This window comes from Schistocerca serialis, chromosome 11, assembly GCF_023864345.2.
Source record: "Schistocerca serialis cubense isolate TAMUIC-IGC-003099 chromosome 11, iqSchSeri2.2, whole genome shotgun sequence".
Classification (NCBI taxonomy): domain Eukaryota; kingdom Metazoa; phylum Arthropoda; class Insecta; order Orthoptera; family Acrididae; genus Schistocerca; species Schistocerca serialis.
The window spans coordinates 85,501,937-85,515,186 of record NC_064648.1 but is presented as its reverse complement, the minus strand read 5'-3'; the positions used below and the strand labels follow the sequence as shown (position 1 = coordinate 85,515,186).

General features: G+C 38.5%; 1 protein-coding gene across 5 annotated transcripts in view; it reads right to left on the bottom strand.

The window, feature by feature from the left end:
- Nucleotides 1-13,250, bottom strand: part of LOC126427298 (zinc finger protein 708-like) — a 223,677-nt gene that overhangs the window by 174,566 nt on the left and 35,861 nt on the right. For all 5 annotated transcript variants that reach the window (XR_007576627.1, XR_007576628.1, XM_050089598.1 and 2 more), the window contains exon 3: nt 6,324-6,404. Coding sequence is in view for 3 of the 5 variants with exons in the window: in XM_050089598.1 (XP_049945555.1) it covers nt 6,324-6,404 (81 nt within the window). In the remaining 2 variants the exon portion in view is untranslated. The remainder of the gene's footprint in view (nt 1-6,323; nt 6,405-13,250) is intronic.

Genomic DNA, 13,250 nt, shown 5'->3' with positions numbered 1-13,250 from the left:
CATTCCACGTGGGAAAAAATATATATAAAAACAAAGATGAGGTGACTTACCGAAAAAAAGCGCTGGCAGGTCGATAGACACACAAACAAACACAAACATACACACAAAATTCTAGCTTTCGCAACCAACGGTTGCCTCATCAGGAAAGAGGGAAGGAGAGGGAAAGACGAAAGGATGTGGGTTTTAAGGGAGAGGGTAAGGAGTCATTCCAATCCCGGGAGCGGAATGACTTACCTTAGGGGGAAAAAAGGACAGGTATACACTCGCGCGCGCGCACACACACACACACACACACACACACACACACACACACACACACACACACACACACACACACACACACACATATCCATCCACACATACAGACACTGTGTATGTTTGTGTGTCTATCGACCTGCCAGCGCTTTCGTTCGGTAAGTCACCTCATCTTTGTTTTTGTACATATTACTAATAGTTTTGTTTATCAAATACTGAGGTCAATGGGGCTGTTTCCTTTTTCACAGTTTCTTCCATCTGTGAATTTAATGGATAAATCGTCTTCATATTCACTTTGAAAAATTACTATTGAACTGAATCCCTTCATTGGAAGCAGAATTTATAAATTTTGGGAAAATAATTTTGAAGAAACAGTTAACATTATGCATATGTCACATTTGCTTTTTTATATGGCTACAATGATGTCCAAACTTTTGTGGTTGGCAGGAGAACCAAAACCGTGTTACTAGAGGAGGCTGAAAGGCACGCGTTTTAGCTCACGCAGGCTGGCGTGAGGTCTGGAACAGGACAAGGAAATTAGAATTTTGAAAAACAGACGTAGCTGGTGGAATACTTAACTTTAATCCATTAATGATGAACGTCGCTCTTGACGGTACATAGTTCACAATATCAATAGTAACTGATAATGGCGCCTTGCTAGGTCGTAGCAAATGACGTAGCTGAAGGCTATGCTAAACTATCTTCTCGACAACTGAGAACGTAAGTAAGCAGTGAACCATTGCTAGCAAAGTCGGCTGTACAACTGGGCGAGTGCTAGGAAGTCTCTCTAGACCTGCCGTGTGGCGGCGCTCAGTCTGCAATCACTGATAGTGGCGACACGCGGGTCCGACGTATACTAACAGACCGTGGCCGATTTAAAAGGCTACCACCTAGCAAGTGTGGTGTCTGGCAGTGACACCACACAAACGACCATTAAAATGTCCCCTTTCATTGCCAAGGATGTATCCAATGACATGGCTTCCGAAAAATTGTGTCCATAGCAACATACATTACCAGCTGCATCTGAGCAAGACAACACACTTTATCAAGCTCTACATTTTATGACTGCATAATCTGAAATGCTAAATTACAAAGCTTTGACTGCAGCAATATCCGAAAAATGAATTCACACTTCTCTAATTGGTTTTTCAAAACAACAGCCTGATCTCCTTCTTCCCTTTACTTAGATGCCAATATTACTTTTACAGAGCATTAAGTAGCCTAATAGACATAACCATAACAAAGGGCTTTTAAAAAGTTACCATCTCTTAAATTTACAACTCACGAAAAGACAACAATGTTTCTAATGTGTTGTAAAATGGACTAACTTCTTCAATTCCACATGTAGCATCGGTAAGTGCTTGACTTAAAAGTGTGCACTGCACAATCCACATATTTTGCAGTCTTATGTCTTTGTTGAATTCTTGTCCTAATAGCTTTGTGTATGCCTGACATATTGGCACAACCGGCATAGCCCTGACCACAGCATTTAGTTAAAAAGCCCCTTTTCATCTGTTGCACATAATATTTCCTTTCCTGTTCCTAATGCACTTTCAACTTTTATTTGATGAAAACTTAAAAAGCTTTCATTTATCAACATGTCACAAGGCTTTCCACTGTAACAAATCTAAATATCTGACTTCGCTGATCTCTTTTTGTAATGTCCTATATTGCATGAGCAATAATAGAAAATAATGAGGCAGCATTAATGTCGTTAATAATTTCTTTTTCAGCTGCAAGGGGCAGGGCATTCTGAATTAAAGGGCTAAGGTATTTTTGCGTGTAGGCCTGTTTTGGTTTATTTATTAGATCATGTAACACCGGATTGTACTTTGCGAGAAGTTTGATGGGTGCTAAAATGCTTGCACTATTTGATTTTCTTATTTTCACCCTTTGTCCCCAAAAAGCTATACTATTGGATTCCAGTGTTATTGTCATATTAACAATAATCTCAAGCACATATTTTCACATGTTCTCACTTTTCTTTAGTTATGAATACATGCAAATGTCAACTGCAATTTTCTTACAACACGAATTATGTGCAACACATGTCTTCAGACATGCATATAGTTGTCTGTCACACTACACATTTGGTTAGCCACCTCCAATCTTTAACCAGTTCCCTCAAGCTGAAGGATTTTGTCAGACAAAGAACCTTTTCGTTTCATCATTTACATCTAGCTAACAATAAGCCTATCATTTGAGTAGTCTGCAATATGAACAGGCCTAATTACATTTACAGCAATTCTGCTACTATTACCATTTCGCTTTGATAACTGCTGTTATCATTTTTCACTTTTGAATCGCACTCACTTGTGACACTGCAAACTTCGATGCTTGCTGTGCCAAACTAAGTAGACTCTCTGTTATTACACCATTCGTTTTTATTTGATAACTGACAGTGTTGCCAAATAAAGATACGACAAAAGTTAAACATTCACAAAAATGTGTGTTATACAGTCACTGATACATCAAGAATGGATAATTTTTTACCTGACTGTGATACCGTGGTATACATATTCGTTGTTATTATTAGCTTGTAATAACTGATCTTGCTGCACTTCTGTGATGTCTGAAGAACATGCTGCAATCAGAGTGGTACAAGAGAGGGAAAGGACTAGCATTGCTTAAATACTCTCTGCTAAGTTCAATTTAGCACTGACTGATTCTCTGAAACCATGACCATTTCTATGTGTTTGAGTTTACTGTTTATCACATACATATTTCTGTATTTATATTTTTATATATTTTAATTATAATTCTTAATAAAATAACAACAATCTTTCACTTTCTGTGGCCCCCTGAAGTATCAGGCTGACCTGCATTAAAGGCCGTAATGTTACACCCCTGCACAGACGGTATGTTTCTGACATTTACTCAGTCTGAAATGAGTACTGGGGAACCCTGGAACCAAAGTGACCACTGACCGTGTGTCTGCCCACAAAAAGGCCTCTGTGACAGGCCCTGGATCACAAGGACTCTTGTGCTTGTGGGTTTGGATTATAAGGATAAGTTACTGTAACAAATATTCTCAAAATATGTAATCATAACATTAACTGATTTTTCTGCATTAAATTATTTGTCTACTTTTAACTTTTAATTCACGAACAAAATGCCAGTTAGTTCTGTATCAACTACTGTATGCTTTAAACACATCACATTCACAGTGATTGCAAGAGGCGATTCTATCAACACGTAACAAACAGAAAATAATCCATTCATACAAATTAAAATGAAAAAAGTCTTTATAAACCACACAGTTTTAATTTACTGGAGAAAGAACTACGCAAAGGTTTATTTGTCAATGGAGCTATAAAATAACCTGCCTTACGTATCAAATAACAATCATGACATATTAACTTTCAGTATAAAACACTTTTCTTCTTAGATCATTTAACTTGTTTGCAATTTGGTAATGTCAATATTTTTAATCATTTCTTTATGAACATGCGGAACTGGCCAATCATTCAATCTTTTCTGTATCACTGCTGACCGCAAAAACGTTTTCAGTCATCTAAGTGCTGAACACCAATGCTCTGAGGTACAAGAAGTAATAGTTATAAGTAAAATCATCCAAACAAGCTTCACAAATTCTGCGAGTATTTCACACTTAGGACCACAGTTTTCTCCACTTAAATATTTGTAGATGTCTAACAAGTTGGCAGCTTCCTCTTTCTTCATTCTGCACAGAACTCGATACTTGTCCCTATACAATGTTAGCTTGTCTTTATCTGTATCTGCCACAAACAACTGCAGGGTACGATCAGCACCAGTTTGACCAATAGCAAAAGCCTCAAGTTGTGGAATAAGTTCCAGAACTGTTCAGTCAAATCTACAATTTAGCACAGCTGCAGTCACATCAATTATTTCAAAAAATATTTGTCTGCACATTTGCCCCGGTGTTTGATATGCATGAGGATCACTGCCTTCCTCGTAATGTTTTAGCATCTTCCTTTTTCTATGCAAAATGGTTAATCAATGTTAAGTTTCTCTGTTTTCCTAATGGTTTCATTCCACACCTCAAAAAATATATCCCCCGTGAAGCTAAACTTCCAGACAAAAACAATGTTTTGATTTCTTGGTATGACAATGGCTTTTTCTGAAAAGAAGGAAGTTGCTCAATCCTGCCGAAAACTGAAATTAACATTGCCTGGGAAAAAGAAATCTGAGTTAATGCAGTTTTGAAAAATATCCACTAGCATTCCCACCAACTTCGCTTTTTACTTCTGACACATCATCCAATAATTGTAACAGAATGTCATAACTACATTTCAATGACTTTATTGATTGTACCGACACACCACTTCATAAGACAGAATGGCTGCAAAGTTCAGTCTGAACGTTCTTTTACAACATCTCCATTTTTTTTCTTGTAGCGATTGAAACACTGCTAGCACCTTTGGCAAATGTCTTACAAATGGTATTAATTCATGAAGAATCACCAGAAAATTTTACACATAACTAATACCTTACATCGCACGTTGTACTACCAAATTCAAATTATGTGCTGAACAATGAACAAATATAGCTCACGGTTCCAACCGAGTAATCCTACTTTGTAATCATGTTAAATGTCAACTGGCATTGCTCACACCATTATAACATTACCCACGACAGCACTTTATGTCAAGGGATAAATGTCTTATGACATCCTGGATGATTTCAGACAATGTCCTAGAACTTGTTGCAGCTACTTCTTGAAGCCCACAAAAACTCCTTCAACCTGAAGATTTTTATTGACATATCTGAAACATATGGATAGTTGTTCCATCACTGATACATTGGAAGTCTCATCTAAAGTAAGAGAAAATTATAATGCCTCCTTAACATATTTCACAATGTTTTGCTGTACATTGCTGGATAATAACGAGACAATTTCATTCAGTACATCATGAGAAACCCACTCATATGCAGCAGCCAAGATTTCAAGTCAGTAGCATTTTCTGCTCTATGTAACAACTGATTAATTTTTGATGCTTCATCGGTGTGATCACGAATTGTTATTCCTTGCTGACTTAGAAATTGGAGGGATGTTGTCATCTTTAATATTGTCCTGCATGTGAATTTCTCATATCTTCTAATTTGTGTGTCGAGGTAAGGGATGACACATTGGTAACTTGTCTTGTAGTTGCCACAGCAGTCACAGATGAATGGTGAAGTGTATATTTTTCATGAACTCTTAAACATTCAATTGCCTTTTGCTCCTGGTAAAATCCATTTTGATCAAATGCATTACACAAATCCCTGTCTGCAGAAGTAGCAGTTTTTGACGGAAGCACTATACTAGAATCAAAAGAATTTTTACAGACACTACAGAATGCTGTGTAAGATAAAATTCTTCTGGGCCTCTGAGTGCACTTTCAATCTATAAAATTGTTTGACATTTCAGCCACTGTTACAAGAGGCCTTTCTCATGTTTGTGCTAAGCTGATTGCTTAACAAATCAATGATCTATATGCTTGAATAATTACTAAATCTTTTAAGTGTTTAAAGAATCTTTTGGGCTTTGGAAGAACATTTATAAACAAGAGTGGGTTCAGTGACAGTCTCTGGGGATTTGCATTTTATATCCCCCAATACCAGTTTAATTACATTCCAATGAGAATATTATCAGTTTCACCATCTTGTTCCTGTCACATCATTCTAGTTTATGATGTATTATTCTGTGTTCCATATAAGTCAAGACATTAGAAAGCTCACTGAACATACCCTGAAGTTTCTCTTCTTGTTTAGCTCTGCCATGACTTTCCCATTGCCACTGAGAGATAAAAAAACCAAATTTTACTAAAAGATAAAATATCAAATGTATACAAAATAAATGGTACCAAGCAGAAGTGTTTTAAATACGACTGTATATATGATTATAAGGACTGTTTAGAATCTCTTCACAAATGAACAAACTACATCAGAAAGAACTACATAAGAACACTGGAACATTACAAACAGCACTTGCTTCCAGAAAACACACACACAATGCTTACTTTACTGTAACACATCCTTTACATTCAGCAATTAGCCAGAGGTGTTTTTCTATCCATATGCAATATGTAAGAAATATGAATGCTTACAATGTTCTCGGTTTCCTCTAGTCCCAAATTTAGTTCTGGTTTCTTCTTGGACTCTGAGTTTACTAATTGAGCTTCACGAATCTGGAAAGAAAGCGAAAACAAAATCTTAGTTACAAATGTTTATATCTTTCTGCACATATTACATAGCTCTCAGTATTTTCTTATGCATATCATCCACTATCCACTGATTCTGATCTCTTATGTAAGAAAATTTAATGAATCTAATTTTCTGATGAGGTGTTCTAATGTATATCAATATGATTTAATCTCCATTCTCAAGATTCTTTGCAAAAAATCATTCACTTCTTTCCTACACAGCATACATAATAGTATTATATGAGGGTGATTTGAAAAGTTCTTGGAATCACCATGAGAGGTCAGCACTAGCACAAGTTGTTCACATGATATTCATTGGACTGTTGCCTGTTAACACGTGCCACATCAGTGCTCTTGGAAGAGAACTGTGGCAGTGATGTTCCCGTGTAGTGATTTGTGAAGATGGGGAAAAAAAAAAGGTTGAGCAGTGATTAAGTACTTCATAAAGAAATGTATGAAAGCAAAGAACATTCACGGTGATTTCCACAACACACTGGGGGACTCTGCTCCTTCATATCCGACTACTGCCAAGTGGACAAATGAATTTAAATTTCCCCACAGTGGTTGGCCAAGATGTGTCACTACTCCGGAAATCATAGGAGAAGTGCACAATACAGTCATGGAAGACCGCTGATTGAAAGTGTGTGAAACTGCTCATGCTTGCCAGATGTCATGTGCAAAGGTATATCACATTTTAACTGAAGAACCGGGAATGAAAAAATTATCTGAAAGATGGGTGCTGTTACTCTTGATGATGAATCAAATGCATGCTGTCACCATGGCAAAATTACACAGACTAAGGTATGAATTGTTGCCACGCCTGCCATATTAGCTTAATATGGCTCCACCAGACTTCCATCTCTTCTGAAAATGAAAATTTTGTATGCGGACAAAGATTCGCTTCAAACAAAGAATTGATAGCTGGAGCTGACAACTATTTTGCAGACCTGGAGGAAGCTAATTTTCGAGATGAGATCAAGGCACTCTAACATCATTGGACTAAGTGCATTAATCAACAAGGAGACTACACTGAAAACTAAAAAAGTTTCAGTGATGTAAGTACTTTTTTTCTATTCTGTTCCGAGAACTTTTCAAACCGCACTTGTAGTATACGGCATAAGCAACATGTTGCTCTTTGGCATACTGAATTTGCCTATGAATGATACAACATTCTTCTTTCGATCTTCTATCTTCTGTACCAGTCCTTCCCTTAATGATCATATACTCCATGAGAAAGGTGTTCTGGTAGTCATTTCTTCATTTCTTCAACAAATGAGTTATAGGCTTTATTGTTCACAATATGAGAGTATGTTTGCTAAAAGCATGTCGCTACAGATTCATAATGCAGCAGCTATATGGAACAGCATCTTACCTTAAAACCTTCACACAACTTCTGATGTGAACAGTAATGGCTTTTTAATCCTTTCTTGTGGTACTCCCAAAGTAACTTTATGATCTGACGATTTTGCATCCTTAACATATTCACTGCTATACGCAAAACTTGAGGATGGTAGCAATGTTGCAATGTGATGCCTCTTTCTATGCTGAATACAGCTGATTTTTACAATTTTCATTGTTTCATGTTCCAGCCTTTGGACTGGCACTTGGAGTTAGGTTACGGTTTTTACATTATTTATGCCACTTATTGACGTCCATAACAATACTACAGTCTCTCAGGAAACTGTAAAGATGTAGAACTGACAGAAATGGCAGAACATTTATTGAAACATCGTCTGTCAGCAAAATTAAATTCTGTCGTAAGTACTGATACAGAGGTGGCTACATAATCATTTACTGTATATCGACATGGCACAATTGGCTTTAGAGTACATTATAAAGCATGGCAAGAGTCTGACTAGTGCTGAAGTGAAATGAACCTCATGTTCCATCATAGATAAATGAGAAACAAGCATATATATCAAAAAAGCTACAGCAGGTCAACAATACCAGAGGCACTTCCCACTAACTTGCTGTAGTAACCAACTGAGGACATGGTGTGCTTCAACTACTGTGGCACTCCACCACAGTCAACAGATCAATAATGAAGTGCTGACTCAATAAACTGCTTTTGTTTATCCAAGACGGTAAAAAATAAGTTTTTAGGGTACACAGCAATGCCCTTTTATAAATGTAATGTCACAACCCCCTCATTGTGCACTCTAACAGTAAGGTGCTTTTTTCCTTAAAGTTTCCCATCTACCATCATTTTAAGACAATATATACAGGATTTATCCTAATTAATGGCAGAAGTGCACAGAATTGAAAGTACATGATTCTAGATGAAAAAAGTCTCAGTACGTACAGTTGTTGTTGTTGTTGTTGTTGTTGTTGTCGTCGTCTTCAGTCCTGAGACTGGATTGATGCAGCTCTCCATGCTACTCTATCCTGTGTAAGCTTCTTCATCTCCCAGTACCTACTGCAACCTACATCCTTCTGAATCTGCTTGGTGTATTCATCTCTTGGTCTCCCTCTACGATTTCTACCCTCCACACTGCCCTGCAATACTAAATTGGTGATCCCTTGATGCCTCAGAACATGGCCTACCAACCGGTCCCTTCTTCTTGTCAAGTTGTGCCACAAGCTACTCTTCTCCCCTATTCTATTCAATACCTCCTCATTAGTTATCTGATCTACTCATCTAATCTTCAGCGTTCTTCTGTAGCACCACATTTCGAAACCTTCTATTCTCTCCCTGTCCAAACTATTTATCGTCCATGTTTCACTTCCATACATGGCTACACTCCATACAAATACTTTCAGAAATGACTTCCTGACACTTAATTCAATACTCGATGTTAACAAGTTTCTCTTCTTCAGAAACGTTTTCCTTCCCATTGCCAGTCTACATTTTATATCCTCTCTACTTCGACCATCATCAGTTATTTTGCTTCCCAAATATCAAACCACCTTTACTACTGTAAGTGTCTCATTTCCTAATCTAATTCCCTCAGCATCACCCGATTTAATTCGACTACATTCCATTATCCTCGTTTTGCTTTTGTTGATGTTCATCTTATATCCTCCCTTCAACACACCATCCATTCCGTTTAACTGCTCTTCCAAGTCCTTTGCTGTCCCTGACAGAATTACAATGTCATCGGCGAACCTCAAAAAGTTTTTATTTCTTCTCCATGGATTTTAATACCTACTCTGAACTTTCTTTTGTTTCCTTCACTGCTTGCTCAATATACAGATTGAACATCGGGGAAAGGCTACAACCCTGTCTCACTCCCCCCCAACCACTGCTTCCCTTTCATGTCCCTCAACTCTTATAACTGCCATTTGATTTCTATACAAATCTTAAATAGCCTTTCGCTCCCTATATTTTACCCCTGCCACCTTCAGAATTTGAAAGAGAGTATTCCAGTCAACGTTGTCAAAAGCTTTCTCTAAGTCTACAAACGCTAGAAACGTAGGCTTGCCTTTCCTTACTCTAGCTTCTAAGATAAGCCATAGGGTCAGTATTGCCCCACGTGTTCCAATATTTCTATGGAATCCAAACTGATCTTCCCCAAGGTCAGCTTCTACTAATTTTTCCATTCGTCTGTAAAGAATTCGCGTTAGTATTTTGCCGCCATGACTTATTAAACTGACATTTCAGTAATTTTCACATCTGTCAGCACCTGCTTTCTTTGAGATTGGGATTATTATATTCTTCTTGAAGTCTGAGGCTATTTCGCCTGTCTCATACATCTTTCTCCCCAGATGGTAGAGTTTTGTCAGGACTGGCTCTCCCAAGGCTGTCAGCAGTTGTAATGGAATGTTGTCTACTCCCGGGGCCTTGTTTTGACTCAGGTCTTTCAGTGCTCTGTCGAACTCTTCACGCAGTATCATATCTCCCATTTCATCTTCATCTACATCCTCTTCCATTTCCATAATATTGTCCTCAAGTACATCGCCCTTGTATAGACCCTCTATATACTCCTTCCACCTTTCTGCTTTCCCTTCTTTGCTTAGAACTGGGTTTCCATCTGAGCTCTTGATATTCATACAAGTGGTTCTCTTTTCTCCAAAGGTCTCTTTAATTTTCCTGTAGGCAGTATCTATCTTACCCCTAGTGATATATGCCTCTACATCCTTACATTTATCCTCTAGCCATACCTGCTTAGCCATTTTGCACTTCCCGTCGATCTCTTTTTTGAGACATTTGTATTCCTTTTTGCCTGCTTCATTTACTGCATTTTTATATGTTCTCCTTTCATCAATTAAATTCAATATTTCTTTTGTTACCCAAGGATTTCTACTAACCCTCATCTTTTTACCTACTTGATCCTCTGCTGCCTTCACTACTTCATCCCTCAAAGCTACCCATTCTTCTTCTACTGTATTTCTTTCCCCCATTCCTGCCATTTGTTCCCTTACGCTCTCCCTGATACTGTGTACAACCTCTGGTTCTTTCAGTTTATCCAGGTCCCATCTCCTTAAATTCCCACCTTTTTGCAGTTTCTTCAGTATTAATCTACAGTTCATAACCAATAGATTGTGGTCAGAGTACACATCTGCCCCAGGAAATGTCTTACAATTTAAAACCTGGTTCCTAAATCTCTGTCTTACTATTATGTAGTCTATCTGATACCTTTTAGTATCTCCAGGGTTCTTCCATGTATACAACCTTCTGTCATGATTCTTGAACTAAGTGTTAGCTATGATTAAGTTATGCTCTGCACAAAATTCTACCAGGCGACTTCCTCTTTCATTTCTTACCGCCAATCCATATTCACCTACTACGTTTCCTTCTCTCCCTTTTCCTACTACCGAATTCCAGTCACCCACGACTATTAAATTTTCATCTCCCTTCACTATCTGAATAATTTCTTTTATTTCATCATACATTTCTTCAACTTCTTCGTCATCTGCAGAGCTAGTTGGCATATAAACTTGTACTACTGTAGTAGCGTGGGCTTCGTGTCTATCTTGACCACAATAATGCGTTCACTATGCTGTTTGTTACCCACATTCCTATTTTTTTATTCATTATTAAACCTACTCCTGCATTACCCCTATTTGACTTTGTATTTATAAACCTGTATTCGCCTGACCAAAAGTCTTGTTCCTCCTGCCACCGATCCCTAATTCCCACTATATCTAACTTTAACCTATCCAATTCCCTTTTTAAATTTTCTAACCTACATGCCTGATTAAGGGATCTGACATTCCACACTCCGATCCGTAGAACGCCAGTTTTCTTTCTCCTGATAATGACGTCGTCCAGAGTAGTCCCCACCCGGAGATCCGAATGGGGGACTATTTTACCACTGGAATATTTTACCCAAGAGGACGCCATGATCATTAACCATACAGTAAAGCTGCATGCCCTCGGGAAAAATTACGGCTGTAGTTTCCCCTTGCTTTCAACCATTCGCAGTACCAGGACAGCAAGGCCGTTTTGGTTAATGTTGCAAAGGCCAGATCAGTCAATCATCCAGACTGTTGCCCCTGCAACTACTGAAAAGGCTGCTGCCCCTCTTCAGGAACCACACGTTTGTCTGGCCTCTCAACAGATACCCCTCCGTTGTGGTTGCACCTACAGTACGGCTATCTGTATCGCTGAGGCACGCAGGCCTCCCCACCAATGGCAAGGTCCATGGTTCATGGAGGGTACAGATAAACAAATTATTTGCAAGATGATTGCATCTTCAGGGTTACCCACCACTACCAATATGATTGCGATACGCAGTCTTTCTTTACATTTTTGAGACATGGAGTTGTAAATGAAATGGATACAACAGTATAGTATAGTCCCACTCAGGTCAGTAGTTTGCAGAGCATCAGCTGTGTTGTACGAGTGTTGGTGGTTACGTAGAACATTACAGTAATGAGGAGTATGCTGATATGCCTTTTGTGTACCATAGGGATAACACCAATGCACAGGAATCTACTTGTTTGTATCAAGGATCATATGCTGCCCAAAGGCACCCTGAGGGTCAAATGTTTACAAGGCTACATGAATGCCTCCAAGAAACTGGGAGCTTTGGACATGCTGCGGAAGCATGTAGGCCTACACAAGTTACACCTGCGCTTGAAGACATTGTGAAGGAAACATTCAAACACACTCCATGAATCTTGTCAAGGATACTTGCCACACACATTCCTGGAATGAGTCAGTCATGTTTGAGGAATAATCCATTGTAATATACCCGTACCTCCTCCAACAATTTCACAGTCTTAGTGACACAAACTTTGACCCTAGACTATCCTTCCATCACTGCCTGCAACAACAAGTTGTAGGCAACCACACATTTCACAATAACACATTGTTAACAGTTAAAAACTGTTTCACTCATTATGGTGTGTTTAATTATCACATTCTAATGCTTGGAGTCATCTAGGCTCTAACCCACATGCTGCGCATGAGTCTCCATATCTGCAATGTTTCTCACTGAATGTGTGGTTAGGGATACTTAGTGGTGGTTGCACATGTTGCCAAACAAATCTAATGGATGGAATTTCTGTGGTATCATCTTGCTGGCTTGCTTGCAGATGTTCCCTTAAAGCCATGCCAGAGGATTTACTATATGCATGATGGAGCACGTGCATGTTTTACTGCTATGGTGAGAAGACATCTCATGTGCCCATATGGCTGAAGATGGTTTGCGCAAGGAGGACCTGTACAGTGGACTCCAAGCTCATCGGATCTGAACCCCATAGATTCCCGAGTTTGGAACCAACTTAAAAATTTAATGTATGACACTACAGTTAACACAGTTGAAGAATTGGAGCAAAGACTTCTCAATGCTTGTCAAGAATTTCAAAGTAATCCAGCTGTGTTTGAAAGGAATCAAAATTAATGGCAGTGGTGGGTACATGCTTGAATCTGGGTACAAGGATGAC